The 20,995-nt window shown below is 40.3% G+C and overlaps 1 protein-coding gene across 4 annotated transcripts in view; it reads right to left on the reverse strand.

Moving 5' to 3' along the window:
* The window catches only part of Trnt1 (tRNA nucleotidyl transferase 1), a 16,463-nt gene extending 4,105 nt beyond the window's left edge, over positions 1-12,358 (reverse strand). Inside the window, exons 1-6 of one of the 4 annotated variants that reach the window (XM_027429005.2) lie at positions 12,269-12,358; positions 11,488-11,660; positions 7,994-8,187; positions 5,530-5,668; positions 2,446-2,572; positions 576-769 (exon numbers count right to left, since the gene is read on the reverse strand). In XM_027429005.2, the coding sequence (XP_027284806.1) occupies positions 576-769; positions 2,446-2,572; positions 5,530-5,668; positions 7,994-8,187; positions 11,488-11,635 (802 nt within the window). In that variant the 5' untranslated portion in view covers positions 11,636-11,660; positions 12,269-12,358. Of the gene's footprint in view, positions 1-575; positions 770-2,445; positions 2,573-5,529; positions 5,669-7,993; positions 8,188-11,487; positions 11,661-11,792; positions 11,933-11,959; positions 12,231-12,268 lie in introns of those variants that run through there. The other 3 variants (XM_027429007.2, XM_027429008.2, XM_027429004.2) reach the window with 3 other exon arrangements.
* Between the last annotated feature and the right edge of the window lie 8,637 nt (positions 12,359-20,995).

Genomic DNA, 20,995 nt, shown 5'->3' on the forward strand with positions numbered 1-20,995 from the left:
AAATAAATAAAGTCATTGTTTTTAGTTATAAAACCCCCACTTGTCTCTCATACCATGTACTTTTAAAAGAATGTAGTGTTCTGTCTACACTGCTTATTATCAGCCCATCTGCCCTTCTCTTAACTCCCAGGAAACCCTATCGTGTCCTTGTTTCCTGGAGCAAGATGTAGCAGGAGGCAAGTGCACAGTAGCTGCCTTCTCTGTCCCATGCCTGTCTGCATCCATTCCCTACTCTGTAATTTTGTGTTCCTGTTTGGAATATATTAACTATAATTAGTGTATTAAGTATTCTTGTAGAAGTGCTAACTAGGTCTAATTGCTCTTTTCAACCCTTTTTGATGATTAAACCAAGCCAACCTGCAAAGCCAGTACATGGCATATCCTCATCAAATCTGAGTGTTCACTATGAAGTATTCTTCACCTGTAAACTATCTTAATCCCAAAGTTTCTTTTAGAATTTCATTTCCCCACTTAAAATTCCTTAGCCATGTGATACAGAACATTGTACCCCATGTACTTTAAACTAGGTATTTTGTTGCTAGAAATTCATAGATAATGGTCTAACCTATCCTCACCTATGTGAGGAGCCACATCAAGATCATAGATCAGGTGGATCAAATGGTTTACATGGTCACCAGTAAGAATTTTCTTCAGTTCCACCCAAATCCTCTCTCCTGATATTCCAGCCAAGCCTTTGGCATTTTCTGCAATTGCTTCTAGTGTCTCATGGTCATGGTCACCAGGTTTGTCGACAATTCTGCCATAAAACCTGCAAGACATTCGACATGTGATTTTTTTTTTCCATGATTTTCAAAAAATTATTATTCAAAAGGAAAAAAACCCTCCAAGGTAAGCTTCAGAGTTTTGTTACTTCTCACCACATAAAATATTTTTCCCATTTTTACTAGGGTTATCTGGTATACATCTAGGTGTTGGATCACAAAGTTACTATTTAAAAGTCTTGCTGTTTGGTCTGTTTTTAACAGACTGTTTGCATATACTTGTTTAGAAGACTTGGATTTATTGACAAAATATTCATGCTCTGCTACACAGTATTCTGAGTGGTCCCAACGAGTGAACAATCAATGTTACTAGATGCACACTAGCCAAGAAAGGTTTTTATTTTAAGGTTACAATTTGGATCTTTTTTTTAATCACTGGTAAGAAACTATCAAGATATAACCTACAGAATGTGAGTATCAGAATGAGGCATGAGATTACAGAAGGAATTCAAACAACAACTGCAAAATGTATAAATGGTCAAAAAGTGTATGAGCCATATCCAGTATCACTAGTCACCTGGGGAATGCACATGAATCCCTCTGATAAGAATGGCTGTTATCAAAGGTAGCAAGTGCTAAAGAAGTCAAGCAGGAATATACTTGTACAGGCACTGTGGAAATGGGGAGACTCCTCTGAAGACTAGAAGAGGAGACCAAGTTAGTATCAGGAGGTGACTCCGGCTCTCCTGTGTTCAAGGTTGAAAAGAAACTGTTGATCAACTGTCAGAACCTGTAGCACATTGAGAATGTTGTACAGTAGCCTCAAACTTGTGGTTTGCAGAGGCTGGACTTGAACTCAGACCTTCCTGACTTAGGTTCCCTCTGTGTTATGATTATTGGCATATGCCACCACTCCTGATGCAATATCCTGTCAATTATAACAATAGACAAAGCTAGAGATGACTGTTAAATAATCTAGACAAAAAAAAAAAAGAGTAGAAATGCATAGCCAAAAAAGAAACACACACACACACACACACACACACACACACACACACACACACACACACACACACACACACACGACATTCTCATCTCTGCAGCAGAACAGAGTGGCAAAGATAACCAAAAAGCTTGAAGGGGATTGAATGTTTTATCATAAACATGGTACATGTCTGAAGACATCACAACATTACATACACAATCAAAAGCAGTTAAAAATTATGTCTACAAAAATCAAAACCACTGCTACCCTTAAATCTATCCATGCATTTCACACTTCCCTTTGTACATTTACATTGACCTGTCTTACCACTCATTTAACAGCGTGTTCTTTTTGTCAGTGTGTCATTTTTGTGGTGAGGCATCAGATCAGATATGTTCCAGAGCATCTTAGACTCTTAAGCTCTGTGAAGGCAGACACTTTAAATCATCCTTCACTGTGATCAGAGCACCTAGCACAGTGCATGGGAAGGACTCAAACCACAGGATCAAAGAAAGAAACACATGAATAATTTAAAGCTTTCATAGAGAACACAGCACAAAGAATGATTTAATTATGCATATTTTCAAAGCCAAAGGGTGCTACTTCATCACTGAAGACAGGTACGTGGGTGCTTCTATTTCATATTCCTGCTGATGTGCACTACACAAAACAGGATAGTGTTTAAGGGGTGGGGGTGGGAGCAGAAATTGTCTATTGCTAAAATTTATAAATTCTTACCTGAAATACCTTAAAATCCGGAGATAATCTTCTTGAATTCTCTGTTTAGCATGTCCAACAAATCGTACTTTCTTATTTTTTAAATCTGCATAACCATTAAAATAATCAAACAAGGTACCATCAAAGCCTATTCATTAGAAAAGAGGGGAAAAAATCATTAGCAATGGTTAGTGGGAAGGAAAAAGAATCATCTGAAGAATACCACACACAGTAAAAATTCAGTAAGCAAAAGAATCAAAATTAACAAAATGAATTTACAATACTTGTGTAAAGTGGGGAGGAGGGGAAACACCATACAAGCTTCTTTTTATTATTAATATAGAACATCAGCAATAGATAATCTGCTAAACATAGTCCTAAAATAAGAATAGCAGGAAAGACCATGCCTCCAAAGGACTAAATAATAAGTGGAAGGTAATAGAAAACGCTCAATACCTTTTTCCAGCCTCTGTGTACATGCATACATGTGCATACACACATTTGCATACACTGAGCTATAAGAAAATCTTTTTGTTGTTGTTGTTGTTGTTTTTTTGTTTTTTCGAGACAGAGTTTCTCTGTGGCTTTGGAGGCTGCCCTGGAACTAGCTCTTGTAGACCAGGCTGGTCTCGAACTCACAGAAATCCGCCTACCTCTGCCTCCCGAGTGCTGGGATTAAAGGCTTGCGCCACCACCGCCCAGCTAAGGAAACAAATCTTAAACAAAAGCCCAGTAACAGACATAGTAGGTTAAAACAATCTGAAAATAGAAATCATACATATTGGCAAGAAAAGAAAGAAAGCATCTTGCAGAAAATTACAAGCTTAAAGAATTTGGGAAAAATATGTCAGTACCAAAAGAGACTTAACGGAGCATTTCCCTAATATGCAAAAACTGTTTTGAAATAAACAGACCCAAGATGGTAAAATACCTATTACCTCAACATTCAGGACACTAAGAGAAGAGTTTCTAAGATGGCCTGAATACATACTCAAAATTCAAAAACATAAACCATATAAATCAAATGCAGAAATCTTAAAACTTAACATTTCAACCTTAGTCATAAGCTTTTGAAAGACTTTCCAGATTTCTCTCAGACTGGGTTATATCTGTCTGATAACAACATGCTTTGACAAAGTAGGGACTCTGGCTCAACACTATAGACTCTGTGAACTGATGATGCAATCACACACACACACACACCGTAACAAGACCCACTGATGCCTCTGTCACTAAAAAGCGGGGGAAAAAGTTTGGTCAAACTACTCTTACTAGCTTAGAAACAGTACCACTCATCTTGATTCCCCTTCCAGGAGAAATCTCAAAACCACATAGATAGCAACTTACCACAAGAACTCAAAAGAAAAGGAAAGCATTCATTTAATTAACTAAGCATGTTGACCAGTGGCCCTGTGAGATGTCTACTCTGTGCTATCAGGAACAAGAGAAAGTGCTACCTCCTTTGGAAAATGACTATCTGTCAATTAGCTGTTTCACATTAAATGCTGTTTGATTATTCTAAAAAGCAACACTGGCAGGCTAAAGTCTTTGTTTCCAAGCTGTTCTGGATCTACACATAAGCCAACTCCTGTACCAGAAGAATCTTGATTTATATGACAATTTCAAAAAGCTCCATAGGAAAACAAACAAAGCAAAAACAGAAAAAAAAAAAAAAAAGGAAATGTTAGGCAAGCAAAATAAGACTACAGAATGTATCTTAAGATCCTGTTCTAATATGAGATTGGCAGGATGGCTAATTCTCATCCCAGCTACCATGTACAAGCCCCTCATTTCCAGCCCTGGTATTGGAAAAACAAAGGAGGAAGCAAAGTAACCAGCTATTATCCATACTATTAATGCTTGAACAGTGATATGTGAAAGAAGCCTGAAGAAAAAACTAGGTTATAATGCAAGCATTGTTATCATTGTTTTTCTCTGATTACTATATAAAAAACAAGAAACAAAAACAAAAAACTAAAGCTACAAAGAGCATGCATGGCCTCTGGAGCCAGGCTGTTTCAGCTAGAATCCTAATTGTTCAAATTACTAGCTACACATTAGGCATGTTACCATGAGTTAAATGGCTTCATAGAGTTGTTGAGCAGATTAAATTTATAATGGGCTTATAGCTGTGCTGAGCACTTGATAAGGCTCAGCAAACTTGGCAAAACAGCATCAAGAATAGCTTTGTTTTATGTGAAATACTACTTTTAAAGACTTGATTTTTCTATTTTAGTGAATTATACTGAAAATATTCCTGTTGGACAAAACTGTTAAATTAGTTGGAGTAGTTTAAGTTTGAATTAAGTAAGAAGAAACAAACACTTTATATTATATATAGCATTCATTATCTGGGCTCCTTACTGTCAGAAACGCCTAGGCTTTGGAAGCTCCCACCATCACTAACTAACCTGAACTACAGCACTTAGCATTCTGCAGTTTTATATATCCTCCTTGCCTAAACTTACTTTCTCAGCCCATGAACCAATAATCATACACAAAAAGACTGTGCGAAATGTAAACGATAAAAATTGGTGGAGCAGATGAACTCAAGTCCTGACTGTTTCTCCTCACTTTTAATATCACAGAAGATAAAGCTGACAGGTGTTTTATTACCTATGGCTACTCTATTGCTGCTTCCAAAGACTGGATGCTAACAAAGACTCTGAGGTTGTATGTAGAGTCAGTAACAAAAATTTGATAGTTATTTGCCATTCTATACAACACTGAGTGTATAAAACATAGTGCATAGAGTGAGTGATATGATATGGGATGTGTGTATTACACGTTTTTCTTGCACTGTTGAGGTACCGTGAGTTAACAGACTGAATGTGCACATGTGTCAGGCACTACTGTTAAGCAGTGATAGTTATTTACTCCCTCAATCTTCACTATAGCAGAACAAAGAAAAATGGCAGAAACACCTGAATTTGCAGCTAGTAAGTAACACAGATTCTGAGCCCAGAGATGTTGGCTCCAGCCAGCAGGCTCTCCTAAGTTAGTGCAACTTTAAAGTTGGCCAATATTTCCATAGCACAAGTTTACCAACAAAAGGAAACCCTGACAGACTGAATTCAAAGCTGTCTTGTCTTCTCGAGAGATTACCTAGGAACATAGAGTTTATGGTGAGGTCTCTTCGTTCAGCATCCTTCTGCCAGTCAGTTGTGAATTCTACTTCAGCATGTCTTCCATCAGTGGTGACATCAATCCGGAGTGTAGTAACTTCAAAATTTTCTTCATGAAGCTGCAATTAAATACAAATTTATCGTTTTAAATTTTAACATGTATGAGTGCATGTGTGTGTACCATAGCCAAGGACAACTTACCCAAGTCTGTTGTCTCCTTCCACTATGGGGTTTTAGGGACTAACTTCAAGATGTCAGATTGGGCAGCAGATGTCTTTACCTACTGAGCCCCACAAAATTTACTGCTTTCATTTTAATTAGTTTTCAGTATCACCAAGTATTTTAAAAATTTGTTTTCATAAGGCAGGGTGCTGGGATACCTGCCAAATATTTTGTCTTTTAAAGTCCATTAGTTTACACATTTAACTTTGTACAGAAAAAAAAAAAAATCAAATGAATAGTTTCTTAAAAATACCCACTGTGATTAAGATCACTTTCAGAGACAAACATCCAACTGTGAGAAGTGGGATGGTAAGAAAGAGCACTTAATGCATCTGACTCCAGATATTCCACTTCAGAGCAAGCTACTCTCTGAAATACTATTTAACAGCTCCAGTCTGCAGCAAGGCAAAGACCAGTCTCTGGAACAGCAGCAGCTGCTGAAAGAAGTATTATGTATCCTGGAAAGAAAACCTCCAGCTGCAAAGGCTGGTACATGATGTAAAGGATCCAGAAAAGGGATGTGGGAAGAACTCCATTTCAAATGCAAGCTCATTGGATCATGATCAATGGTGCAGCAACAAATGGTGTGTTAGCAATAGTCAGGCACAGAGATTTTCAATCAAACAGTTTAGGACCTCCTCATTAGGAAGTTTATTCTAGCATTCCTCAGTTTCACATACTTTCCAGATACAAAGCTGTACCTAGAGTCCCAGTGCAAACTAAGGCTCTTGAGATACAATTATATATGAAAGGAAAAGAAACAGGCTTGAAGTAGGAAAACTGTGAAATTACTAACAGAAACAATATACTTCCCCTTGCTATACAAAACCAGGGTGGACCAAAAACAATCAAAATTTGAAGTACCAGAAACTGTTGATAGTAGAAATGAGACACAATGAAAACAGGATTAAGTGGAAATCAACAAGACTTGTCTTTTTCCCCATTTAATTTTCAAAATATACAACTGAGCTTACGCTTGGAACACAACTCTGCTGACTTCTGATCTCTAATGAAAACTCTCAACAGCATCAGAAGCACTAGCTCACACTTTCGCAGACTATCAACCAAAGGTCATCACTTTGCTGAAGATGGGAGCATGGGTACACAACCTTTTGACAAGTGGGATGGACTGCATTCATAGCTGTCTGGGGACATATGTGTCCAAGGGGCCCTGCCTTGCCAGGCCTCATTACAAGGATCATCCAAATATAATGAGAGTCAAAGAATACACACATTAAGGAAAACCATTAAGACAAACAGAAAATGCTTAAACACTGTGTCTGAAACAAGAACTGAACTAAAAGAAATACAGTCCTGCGTCATATAAGGAGACTTTAACAAAGGGCCTTGCTGTATCATATTTTATACCTATTACAGTATTTGTGGCAAAAGCATAACATCTGCAGTAATGTATAGTACATACTTTACTAATGATAATAAACAACTATGCTTCTAGTTTGTGTTTACAGAACTACATACATAGTTACTTTAATGTATGTCACATGTCAATCACTTAACAACAGAGGTATGTTCTAAGAAATGTGTTGCTAGGCAATTTCATTAACAATTTGTTTTTAAACGTTTTACAATAACATTTGAAACATAAGATACAGCTACAAAAATAGTTCATGTCCTGTGGCAAATCATATCCCTTTTTTAAGAACTTTTTTGTTAACAAGACACAAATTAGTTTAATTCTTCCGGAAAGGGGGGTAGTGAGGACCATCAGTGTCACTGCTGTCCACCCCATAGCTTGTCCCACTGGTAAGTTCACAGAGTGACACAGATAGAGCTGGTCTACCCCATGAATAGTACCTTGTGGAATATGTCCAGAAAGACCTGCCTATCTGGTAAAAATACTCAGAACACAGTTATATTTATATATAGTCATAAGCTCTCAACCCAAATTTACCAAAATCTAAGGTATTAATAGTACCCTGGAATAATGGGGAAAGGAGAGTTATATGGGCTTGATGTGGAGAGGGGTGGCAAGGAAGCTGAAGCACAGAAATGAATAGCATATTTCAACCTGCAAATTAAAACAAAATCTACAACACAGGACTTACATGGTTTTACCTCAGAAATTGTGCAAGTGAGGTAAGTATCAAACTTATATAGTAAGTAGTTCCAATGGAGGAGTACATGAGATTTACTGACATTTCTACTTAAACTTTTTGAAAATTTGATACTGTTTGAAGTCACTCTGCAGAGCTTTCACTCACCCTGGCAGTGATCGTCCCATGCTTCTCTCCTTTGTTGTTTATCATGCGAACGCCAGCTGACTGGAACATCTCCTTCATCTGAGTAGGGGTGGCAGTGGTGGCGAAATCCACATCTTGAGGCTTCACCCCATTTAGTAAATCCCTTACTGCTCCTCCTGCTATTCTTAATTCATGATTCTCTTTGGCAAATAATTCTGAGGAAAGAAGGTTTTGTTGTTGTTATTTTAGCACACATGATTAAAGACCAAAACTCATATAAGCATAAGGTCTTCTCATCTATTACAGAAAGTAGATATCAATGAACTGAGCATGCCGTATGAAAATGAAATGTGGTGTCTATGCCTTTAATCCCATCACACAGGGAGATGTCTATGAGTTTGAGCCAGCCTGGTCTACAGATCAAGTTCCAGGACAGCCAGGGCTACACAGAGAAACCCTGTCTCAAAATAAAGTCTAAAATGGTTCTCCTACAGTAGAGTGCCCCCCTAAAAACTGGAAACAGAACTCTGAGAATTTCTTTCTGATCCAGCAGATAGTTCAGAATTCCAAGATGCCTTAAGTTCATCATTGAATGAATTTTAACAGGAAAGCAAGCAATACACCATTCTGCTTGCTTCTCTGTGGTGTATTTGTAAACTTTAGAATGGGAATTGTTCTGATTCTATTTCTTTGGGACAAATTTAGAGACAGTATGAACCTATGATAAATGTTATAGCCAAGAACTTTTAAAAAACAAAACTGCATATACTGTTTGAAAGCAATTTGAATTTGTGCTATACCAAGTATAAACACTATGCAAGGCATGCCTTAAACACAGCTCATGAATGAACATCCCCACTTTTCAGTCAGTTTCAGTCTGTGTTCTCTAGCTACAAATAAAGATAACCTAGCAAGCAACTAGCTTCTACCAATCCAAAAGCAAGAATGCCAGCAGACAGTAATTTAGTCCTCTAGAACAGCTCATTTCATTGTGCCTACCTCTGATGTACCTCTAAAACTTGTGCTGGTTTATGACTTTCTTTGTTCTGTAAACCAATGAAACTGCTTTCATGTTGGAACATGGAATTTGAGGTAACCTAAATCTGTCTTCCCAGGCTCTGGACACTCAAATGTCTCCCCTTAAGAGGAAAGTTGTGTTTTTTAAGTTGCTAACCAACTTAAAACAAAGTCTTTCTGAAAACATACAGTCCTCTTCAGATCCCACTTCCCAAACTCTCCAAAACAAACTAATCCAGGCCCCAATATTGTAAAGTCAGTTCCAAAACCCTCTGTTGCAAGGCCACAGGGCTCCATGGGTAGTATTCTTCCTTTACCGCAAGGAGTAGCTTGGTATGTCTTTGGGGATCATGCATTCAGCTAAACCCATCCCTAATTGCTTCATAATCGTCAACTGTTTTTCTCTCATACTCTTCTTTCCACCTACCCTTTTCAAGCTGATCAGCCTCACTTTGTAGATTTTCTAAAATGGCCTGACTAAACAATCTTGCCTTAAATAAATGTGGGCTCTTGAACAAGAATACCACTTCCATAAGCCCTCTTCAAAAAGGGTTCAGGCTTCCTTAATTTCCAATCAAGTCGCCCAACGAAACACCCCTGTTAAGGATCTTTAAAATGTAAAAATCATGTTCACAACTTTCATAAGACTAATGGAGAGGTCCATGTCCCAAACAATTGAAAAACTGTCCAAACTGGGATCTACTTCCTTTAACACCTAAACCAGGCCTCTAAACTCCGTGCTTATTTTGAGGAAGGGCTCACAGTGTCTTCAGTCTAGCTATCTCCTTCTCTAGTGCCAAGCCCCTGACCCCTTAAAATCCAGCCTCCATAGCTCAATTTCTCTAAATCAACAGAGTAAATTATACTAGGCAATTCCACCTCCTACACATTTGCATTACAACACCCAAATTCTACAGCAGGAATACACAAAGGCCCCCATATCTAACTTGTCTCATCTCTCTCTAATCTTTGCCTCACACTTTACTACACCAAAGTCTCCCTGAAGTTTACTTCTTCCAACTTTGTTTGCATTGAGCACTTCACTCCAAACACCTTTCCACCTTGTTCAATCCAGTTCATTGGCCAGTGGCCAAACTTCTTGTCCAGTAACATCAACTAGGAAAGACACAAAGACACTACTTACAGAGAGCAGTGAGAGAGGCTTTCAGGGTGTGACTCCTGATAAGCTGACTAAGCCCTACATCTATGAATATATGAGCAGCACAAAATGGAGTTGATGGGTTATTAAAAAAAAAAAAAAAGGACAGAAGTCAAGGGAGTAGGAAGGTGAGAGAAGGAATTAGAAGAGTTAGGATGATTATGGTCAAACTGTAAGACATTCTCAAAGGATTAAAGTATATTTTTAAAAAGATATTCAAGAAACTATAATATTAGTTAACATTTTAAATTCTGATTCTGTAAGGGAGGAGCAGTAGAGAATGGGAAAGCTAGAGGCTGGGAGAGCATATGAAGAAACGAACAGGTTCAGTCGATGCAAATTAGAGCTGTTAGGTCTGCAGTGTTCAAGCATCAGTGGATCGTCATCATGGTTATTGAGAATTTGAAATGTATGAATCTGAACAGAGACGTGCTATATGTTAGATACATCCTACATTTCACAAAAATCACACTCCTATGAGAGCTTATCAATTACAGAAGGTTAAATACAATGCCTGTGAGACAGATGTCTGAGTGGGTAAGAGAGTACTTGCTACCAAGCCAGATGTCCCGAGTGCATTCCTGGCACACCAAAGTGGAGACTATAGACTTCTACAAGTAGTCTTCTGATGTGAACATATGAGAACATGCACTCTGCTCATCCCCAATAATAAATAGGCACCTCAAGTGCATCCTGGGTGATTTACACACCCACACAACTCAGTGTATCCCTGGAAGCCATTCTTATTATACCCACAGGCTTGAAATCAGAACTGTGGGCTGCTTCAACATCATTTGCTCAACTAAAGACAACACTGACAAAGCTGTGGGAAGAGCAATTTTCTGTCTGCCTCCCAGACACGCTTTGTAGGTGCACACGCAGAAAAAAAAAAAAAAAAGATAATTTTTATTTCCTCCTATTCTCCCAGAAAGCAGTTTACCAAGGAAGAAAATGTTAACTTCACTGTTTACAAACTGGATGACATCAGACTGCAGATTTAAAATCCAACTCCCTCAGTTAGTTATTTGGGAAACAGAAAAGGAACCTCACTTTCTAAGAATGTGTTTCCTCTTCCACACAGGAGAACACACATCTAGAGGTGTTGGGTCTCATTACATAATGTATGGTAAATGGAACTTGTTAGAGGCACAGAAAAGCTGTGCTTCAACCTGCAGTCAACTCCCCACTTCTAGTGACTGGGTTTATGATTTTCAACGTAGGCCTTTCTTTCATTAGCCCCACAATAATTATCTCAACGTGGGCTAAAAGATGTTACCCCTTTTTTTCTCTGTGGTGGACAATTCCAAAACACAGAGGAAGGACAACCTTAGCCTCTCACCTGTCAGGCTCTTCAATCCTTCTGTGAAAAGTGACTGGAATTCTGGAGACTGCAACTTCATTGTAAATAGGGATCGCTTTAGAAGGCACAATCTACTCCAACTACAGCTCAGGACCTGCCTGTGCCAAGGAAACAGGGGCCTGTGCATCTGGAGACAGTCGCCAACCGCACATCTACAAGGCAAACACACGGGCACGCTAATTAAACTTCAAAATGACGGCAAACAAACGCTGCCAGACAGCTCAACTAGGAAACCCATCTCTCCGGAGAAGAACCTGGAAGTGACCCTTTAAAGAACACTACACCTCTCGAATGGCAGCTACCCAGTTCTGTATTCCTGATATGTTTGCTATATCGGAAGCAGGCGGGGATGAGAGCAGTCCCGGAAAATGAAATATTAGACGGGCAGGTACAGCCGGTCTCCAAGGACACTTCAGTTACACGTGCTCATCAAGCCTCCTTCGCCACCCACCGTCGGCCTCAGGGTTACTGCCTCCAAAGCTGGAACTTGGCGGGGACACCCCGGCAGTTCTCTCCTCCCTCTGCGCGACCTCCGCGAGGCGGCAGCTCTAAAAGAAAAGTGTCGCGCCGCGGGAACAGCTACCCTCCAGCAGGACACGTGTGTCTCAAACGCCTGCCTTCGCGCCCAACTCAACTCCGAAAGCCGCCGGGAACCCGCCCTGAGACACGGCCACCGCCCACGGCTCGGTGAAGAGATGCCGGGCGCACGCGGTACCGGTACTTTAGATACACGGCATTCTTATACCGAGGGCCTACTTACCCGCCCGCGGCCGCCACACGGGCACTTCCGGGTCGCGGCGCAGTGACGTCAGGACGTACTGAGGAAGCGCAGCAAATGAGACGCCACGACGGGTTCCGCCCACTTCCTCCGGGCGGAGCAAGGTTTTCCAAGTGGCGCGGGCTCCTCCTGAGCCTGTGCGCCGTCAGGTAGTGTTCCCCGGGATTTAAAAGGAGAAAATAGGCAGTGTACGTTTCTCTGTGCTTGAAACAGTTGCCTGCTTTGCGTAATCGGTGCTACCTAGTCTGGAGGCTTCGCCGGGCAACGTGAAGAACTTGGGTTTGATTAAGTTCTTTGCAGAGCGGAGAGACTGGCAGAGCATAGGAAAACGGATCTGCGACTTAAAATTCCTTCATCTTTCCAAAAGTTTTCCTTGAAAACCGAATACGCTTTAGTAATTCTGTGCTTCCTATCACTCGGTCCCTTATCTTCAGGGGACATGGGTATCTACATTTTGAAACGACAGACTGAAAGCAAACTCTATGCAGAGACTCTTTGATGCCCATCATCTTTTTTTTTTTTCTCCAGTAAATTGGTGCTGTTAGGAGCAGGCATGTCTGTTGTTCTTTTGTTAAATTACAGGGGGGATGGAACACGAACCAAGAGAGTCATTAACCATGGAGTTTATTAAAGGGGAGGGAGGAGGAAAAAGGGGGGAGAGGGAGAGGGAGGAGAGAGAATTAGAAAGAGGAGAGTGGGGAGAGAGAAAAACCAGTAAGAGAGTGGAAAGAGCAGAAAGAAAGCAAGAGAGCATAAGTGGGCAAGGGTCTGTCATTTAAAGGGGTCCTTTGCACCTGCATACAGACTAGTACTCATGGAACCCTGGCTGACCAGAGTGCATTCTGATGGTGACAGGGGCAGGCCAGCATAATGCCTGAATCCTTACATTCCCACTTTTACTTATTATTAAAACGGTAAGGAGTTAGGCATGGCAGGTTAGGGAATAAGAACATGGAGTTCTCAAGACTACTTCCTGCTGACCTGACGGGGGTGGGAGGTTTGACCATCTTTGGGGGACCTGTGAAAGCTGAGATGCTGCCCTGTCCTGGGATTGCTGGTTGTTTCATCACAGTCCTGTCTGTGTGGAACTCTGGCACCTCTTTAGACCTGGCAAAATGTTGGTAGAGCAGAGGACAAATTTAGGAAAATTTTTTTTTTTAGGTCCTGGTACTTGAGGGGAGGAGGATCATAAGATAAGCGAGGGGTTCCCGAGGAGATGGAGTCCCTGGACCAGGGAAAAGTTGAATAATATCTGGAGTGAATCTGACCTGTTTGGGTGGATCCAATTTGGCTCCCTGGAACTTAGAAGAATCCTTTGAGTTTGTGAAAACATAAGTATTAGACACATTAGCAGGATATTTATGTTAGAAACGACTTGGCTGAAAGCATTAACAATTTTTAAACTGACAGATATCTTTAGGACAATGAAAAGTACCTTAATTTTTACTTTGCAGTTATCATATAGTGGCATAATTTGGTGTTTTGTACTCTGTCAGAGTTGGATTGGTAGCTTATTAAAACTTCATTGATTAATGTTAAGACTATGAACAGTAGCATAATGATACAGAGAAATCTGGAACATGTTTCATTCTTTTGAATGTCTCAACTCACTTCATTTGTCATCACTTAAGCCTTTTTATCCTTGGACCTTCATAACTTCAATTCACATGCCCTATGTTACCATCTTAAACCTTCCATTCTCACACCTTTATAACTTGCATTTATCCACCTTGTTAGACCTTTCCATCCTCAGACCTTTGTAACTTACATATTCAGACCTTCATACACCTTACACTTTCCTATCTTCACATAGATAAACCTAAAATACCTGTTCCTGAAATCTGTTTTGTGACAGTTGGAACTTTGGCTGCTGCTTTAAGCTGGCAAAGCTACCAGTTGTCAAAAGCATCTGAGTTCTTGAGAAGGATAAAATTTTACCTGAATTATTAGAGAATGAGAGAGACTTGCTAGCTGGCTGTATGGACAGCCATCCCTGAGTCCTCCATAGTTGTTGAGGGTGGCGGCTTTAAGGACACCTGCCTTCTACTGATAACATGGGACCTGTGGATTAGGAGTTGTAGGAAGACTTTCCTACCGTTGGCCCAAGCAATGGGTAGAAACTGGATTCCACTGTCCTCTTGTCCATGGTCTGAAGAGTCCTTTGCAGCAGTTGAGGTGAAAGGCAGGGTTGCTCAGTGGCTAGAGTTGCCACTTTTGTGGGTGGAGTCTCTTCAGTGCCCACCAGTCTTTTTGGAGGAAATGGGGTGGGGCCAGCAGCTGGTCTGTCTCTCTGTTATAAAAAGCTTTTTAATAAAACATTTTAAATGTCATATTCTCTAGATTTCTGAGCATTTGAGGTCTGTCTGTCTGTTTAGTATATCTCAGTAGACAAAATTTGTCTTTAGTTACTCGCCTTTAGCACATAGGTGGCTAGGTAAGGTTTTATCCCTATAATTTAATTTGTACGGCTATAGGTTAGTAATGAAAGACCCCCAGACTCCTAAGGGCCTCAGGATCCCGAGGAGCCCCCAAGACTCAGAAACCAGACCAAGATCTGCAAAAGCAAGAGGGTTTATTGAACGAATTTGCATTTGGGTGTCAGCAATATCGGGAAAGCTGCACACCCCAGAAAGGGTTACAGGCTCCTTATATAGGAAAAAAACCGCAGATCAGCATACAGGCAAGGGGCACAAAGTGATTGATTACAAAGTATGATCTCATGTTAGAGCGGTCACCCAGGTGTGACCCCGTCTAAACCATAGGATGTGCCTGTGTTTGGGGCCAGCTTCCTGGTAATGGGCCAAGGCCTGTGGGAAACTTTTTCTCTCTGTGAACTAAAATCTTTTAAAACTTTTTCTCTCAGCAAACTAAAATATTTCAGTAAGCCTACAAAGTAGAGAAAAATTTCCTTTTGTAATAGAAGCTTAACCTTTGTAAACAGCTTACAAGAAGGACTGGGTGGTGTAAATATTTTGTTAATTTGAAATAGACCTCTATAACCGTAAATGATTATCATCATCTAAAAATACATAACAATTTAGAAATATTTGAGACTTAGCACAGTTGATTTTAAGTTGCATAGAGTTAGCTTACATTTTTAAACAGTAGCTACCTGTATGCACATACATAGAGATATTAACAGGACTGGGTAAAGGTAAGAAAAATAAAGATGATTTCTTTTTGTTTTATGCTTGAGCAGGTAAAATATGTGTTATATGTTTTGTAGATTTGTAGGTTTATTTCTTTATGTCTGTAGCCAGGATTTCAGTGGTTTTTACCTGATAAAACCTGATCCTGTCAACCTGGAATGAATCCACAGAGCCTCCAATTTCCTGTGGAAATAAAAGCATAACCTGTCCCACAAACCAACATATCTTTTGACTTCCATTTTAATGTCAAGATATTTTTAAAATATATAAGTTGCTTTAATCCAGCAGTTTTCATAATCCAATGAGTCTTAGCAGCTGTTGTTCTTTCATTAGCAATCAGAAAATTTAAAGACAATAATATATAGAATATAGACTCCCTGTATATTTTCCATGTTCACATGGCTTTTTATTGTTTTTTTTTTTGCTTTATTCCTTTTTTGAGGACTTTATTTTATTATTTTAAGCTATTTTTTAAAATCCATGACTATATATACCCTTTATCTTCTCTCTCCCAAACCTATGTATATTTTTAAACACACTGTATCCTGTTTAGAGATTTCTTTTGTCTGGATCTGACTTTACTGAGCATCTGTATTATATTTTGATCCCATACAAATTTTAAACTGCCAGCATGACACAGCTTAACATATGCATTGGATCAAGGCATTGGCAGCAGACTCCTTCCTTCTTGGTTATTTGAGAGCTTAGCTTCATGGCACAGGTACCTGGAGGAGTCATGTGTCATGTTTACAGTCCCAGCTCTAGGAGGTTGTTGGGTCCTTGCAGTTACCAAGTAGCATGCAGCCAGCTGTCACAAACCTCACTTAAGTGTTCGGTAGCAAGGTCTCTTAAAAGAGTCATACTTGTGTTTACCAATAGCATCAGTCCAGGAAGTCTCCTCTTAAAGGTGCCACACCTCTCTTTGTCATTATTATTTAGCCTACCCAAGAAAACAAGGCCACCAGGAAGGTGTGTTTGGCTCCATTCTCGTGTGCTTACAATCTTTTTTAAGCTTTGTTAGGTCTTATGTGGAGATTACAGTCCCATGTTGGACAACCAGGGAGATGGCAGGGTCTAGTCATTAGAGCAGTTAGAGTGTTCTGTGGGTGGAACTTGGCAGTTGGAGGTTCTCGGGGAAGGGGCCTGGCTACTAGAGTGTGGCTCTAGGGACTTACACTTGTACAAATCAACCATAAGGGAAATGAAAACTCTACTTTCAGAAGTGTAGGGTGAAAAGGGCCAAGGGAAAAACACACTGTCCTAACTACACCCGCGATCTGGGCCAAGGAAAAACCACCCTGAGCTTGACTTGACCCCAGAATTAGTGCTTGAAATTACACCATTTCCTGAACACAAAATCCCACCAATCCCTGAACTTGCCCCAGAATCAGACCACAAAAATCCACAATCCAAAGCCACCCTGGAAAGCCCCCCCCAAGAAAATCCTATATAATCTCTGTATCATGCTCATTTTGCTGCTGCTGTTTCTCACCCCAGACAGCCACCCTCCTGGATTCTTCCTTCCTAATAAATCTCTTGAATGAGGTTTGTTGAATGGTATGATACCCCAAGCTGTAACAACTTTTACCTGGCTAGAGCAAAGTAGAATTGTCACACTTTCACTGGAGGAACTTTTCCCTAGAGGAGCAGAGTTGTTACACTTCTGGGACCAGAGCAGAGCTGTTAACACTTTCCCAGACCTGACCAGAGCTGGAACACTTTTCTCCAGAGCAGAGCACAGCAGAGCTGTAACAACTTCACTGGGAAATCCTCCCTTGCCTGAACAGAGTTGTTACAGGGATGTTGGGGAAACCTTTCCCTGGAGCAGAGCAGTAAGCTGCTAAACTTATAGTGACTTTGTTGTATTCCTGGGCTCCTGACTGTCAGGATACCTTTGCATCTTAGCTGCAACAGTTCCAAGAAGAACTGATATGTAATACAAAAAGAACACAGGAAGAATTCTCTCTGAGTATGTATTTTATAGTCTGAGATTAATTATAGTACAGAGTGTACTATAAGGGTCTGGCAAGTTTGTACTATTCTAGAGAAAAACCACAGTCAAGGCTATTATCCGTTAGTTAGAATGTAATATTCGATGAGGAAGAAAAATCAGGAAAGTGAAATAAAAGCAATCTAGAATAACAGTGTATACAAAAATATATGTAAAGGGGGAATTTATTAGAATGGCTTACAGGCTGTGGTCTAACTAATCAAATAATGGCTGTCTACCAATACCAGGTTCAAAAATCCAACAGTTGTTCAGTCCATGAGGCTGGATGTTTCAATTAATCTTCAGTATATTCCAGAATCCCAAAGAAGTAGGCTCTAATGCTAGTGAAGGAATGGACTCGCCGGCTAGAGCGAAAGTAAGTAGGCAAGAAGAGTGCAAGGTTCCTTACTTTGTCCTTTATATAAGAAGGTGTGGCCCAGAACTCCCCACCTCAAAAGATCTGGATTGAAGGTGTATCTTCCTACCTCAAAAGATCCAGATTAAAAGAGGGTCTTCCCATTCAAATGATTTAATTCATAAAAATCCTTCATAGGTGTACCCAGCCCCTTAGGCCTTAGTTAATTCCAGATGTAGTCAAGTTGACAACTAAGAAGAGTCATCAAAAGCTTCAAGTAGAATTTTGGATTCAAGCCTTCTGACTCAAACTGTTACTCAACACTGATTACACTGGGGGAGGTCACAGAGATCAGACCAGACAGGGTGACACTATGCATCATGACACTGAACATATTCTTAACTTTAGTGGTAAAGATTTTTTTCTTCTTTTTTTAAATTTATATTAGAAACAAGCTTGTTTTACGTGTCAATCCCAGTTCCCTCTCCCTTCCTTCTTCCCCTGCTCCCCACTAAGCCCCTATCCCATCCCCTTTCTGCTCCCCAGGGAGGATGAGGCCTTCGATGGGGGATCTTCAAAGTCTGTCACATCATTTGGAACAGGGCCTAGACCCTCCCCCATAGTAAAGAGTTAATGGTTTTATTGAAGCAGGGGTTTTCATAAATCCATTTGTGTTTTCTCAAGAGTGATCACTGCATACTGGTGGCACAGGAAGAAGAGGTGGAGGAAAAGGCTGGAGCTGCTATAATATGTCCTTGGGGGTGGGGGCAGGGGAATGAATAGTAACCAGAAGAAAACAGGAAAAGCTAAAGATGGAGTAAGGGGAAGAAATGACTAGCAACCCACTGCATTAGCTCCCTGTGGTGACCATAAGCAACTGCACTAAATGTAGTGGCTCGAAACCACATAAAAGCATCATCTCACAGCTCTGGAAGTCTGCATTAGTTACTTTTCTCTTGCTATGATAAAGCACAAATTCCAGAAGTGACTTATGGAAGGAGGCGCTTACTTGGCTTATGTTTTCAAACAGCTAAGTCCCCATCATGGTGGAGAGGCATTGTAGTAAGAGGCAGGCATGGTGGCAGGAGGCTGAAAGCTCATATCCCCTGACTTCAAACACAAAGCAAGAAAAGAAAACTCTAAGTAGAGTGAACTTACCAAGTCTCAAAGCTGGCCTCCAGGGAGTCTCTAGCAAGGCTCTCCCTCCTAAATATCCCTGCATAGCACCACCAACTAGGGACCAAAAGTACAGATACGGAGCCTGTGGGAGACACTTTTAATTCAAACTATCTCAAGGTCAAAACTCTAAAATAAGTTCATGGAGTGGGGATCTTTCTGAGTAATCCAGGGATTGTTTGCTTTTTCTTGCTCCAAGATGATTTCTTTCTCTACTTTCAAAGCTAAAAAGACAGCCTCATTTCTCTCTGTTTCCTCCTGCCACCCTGTCATAAGGACACTGGCAACTGGATTAACTTATTAAGATATTCTAAGATGGTCTTTCTACAGCAAATTCTTGCCTTAACTCTCTGTTTCATGAAAGTAGGCTGGATTCTCCGATCATTCTGCCTGCTGGATCTCTAAGGACATACATATTTCAGTGGCTAGGCAGCTGGGGCGGGAAAGGAACACCTGGAAAGTTCGACAAAAGTGCAATAGCATTAGCTGCATCTGATAACACCAAGTGCTTTCCTGAATTTTCCCTTTTGGCTTTCAGGCAGTTTGTGTGATTTCCATTTGGGGGAATAGCAAAGTTGGTAATGTGCTTGATGTTCAAGCATGAGAAACTAAGTTCAATCCCCAGAACCCATGTAAAATGAACCCAGGCATGAGGGCACACACTTGTAGTCCCAGAATTGGGGAGGCAGAAGTAGTTTGATACCTTGAGCTTACTGTACAGTAAGCAGAACTGACAGGTGCAAGGCTAGTGAGAGATGCTGTCCCCTAAAATAAGATGACCAGGTTCCTAAAAATAATACCAGAGGTTGAGCTCTGTCCTAAACACACACACACACACACACACACACACACTACATACATGTTTACACTTACATAAAGACACACATACCCACATCACCCTTACATAAGCACATGCATATATATTATATATATATATATATATATATACACACACACACTATACATACATATTTACACTTACATAAAGACACAACCCACATCACCCTTACATAAGCACATGCATATATTATATATATATATATATATATATATATATATATATACACACACACACACACAAATAAAACAAAAACATGGCTTAATATAAGCAGAACTCCTACTCACTCATGTTCCTTCAGTCTCTATCCTCCTTAACTTACACTCCTTACTAGAATCATCCACACCTTTATACTCGATGGAGAAGGCAGATGGACTCTTCTTACTGTGCTGGAAGTTAATTGCATTGTGACCCACTTGAAGAAGACATTTTAGGCAATATTTATACAAGTCAGGAAATAATATGATTGTGACCTCATGTTGTAGTCTGCAATTCAAGAGTGCTGGCAGTTGTCTCCCCAACCCCTGCCCTACTTCGGCCTTTTCCCTGTAAGTGACACACAGTAATTTGTTGCAAAAGAAAGTTCTGTTTCAGGCATGTGTGCTCTTCTGTGAAAGAACAAAAAGTACCTGTTTGAAGAAAAAGTCATTCCCGAGTTTTGTTCTCATAAAAGTTTAATAGAAGCCAACTAAAGTTTAAGATCTCCCAGAGGACAAATAAAGATATTTCTCAGCAAATGTAGAATCGCAGTTTCCATTGGTGCTGGGGGATCTTACACACAAATGCAATTTTATTTTACATTTAAAAGAGCTAAGTAAATAGACGAATCAATTTGAGCTGCTCTAAAATTTCATACCGGGTCATTAATTTTAAAAGATGGGACTTCAATAATAGTTAAGAGAACAGAGGCCCAAGGGTAAAGACAAAATAATCACCTTCAAGATTCTGAGTTTTCAGTAGCTTCACATCAGAGTAAGGAGGGATCTGAAGTCAGTGCCTTCCAGCGTGGTTCTCCACGGCACTGTTCAGCTTTAAGTGTAGGTTCACATGGAACAATCTACCGCCAAAGCAGAAACCAGCTCCCTCCTTGCAGCACCCGAACCTGCTTTTGTGTGCTGGCTCCTAGCAAAGATTCAGAAACACCAAAGCTAGAGTAAAACAGACACCTGTCCTCTGACCCGCCCAAAGTTTCAGATTCTAG

This window comes from Cricetulus griseus, chromosome 8 (genome assembly GCF_003668045.3).
Source record: "Cricetulus griseus strain 17A/GY chromosome 8, alternate assembly CriGri-PICRH-1.0, whole genome shotgun sequence".
Taxonomy (NCBI): domain Eukaryota; kingdom Metazoa; phylum Chordata; class Mammalia; order Rodentia; family Cricetidae; genus Cricetulus; species Cricetulus griseus.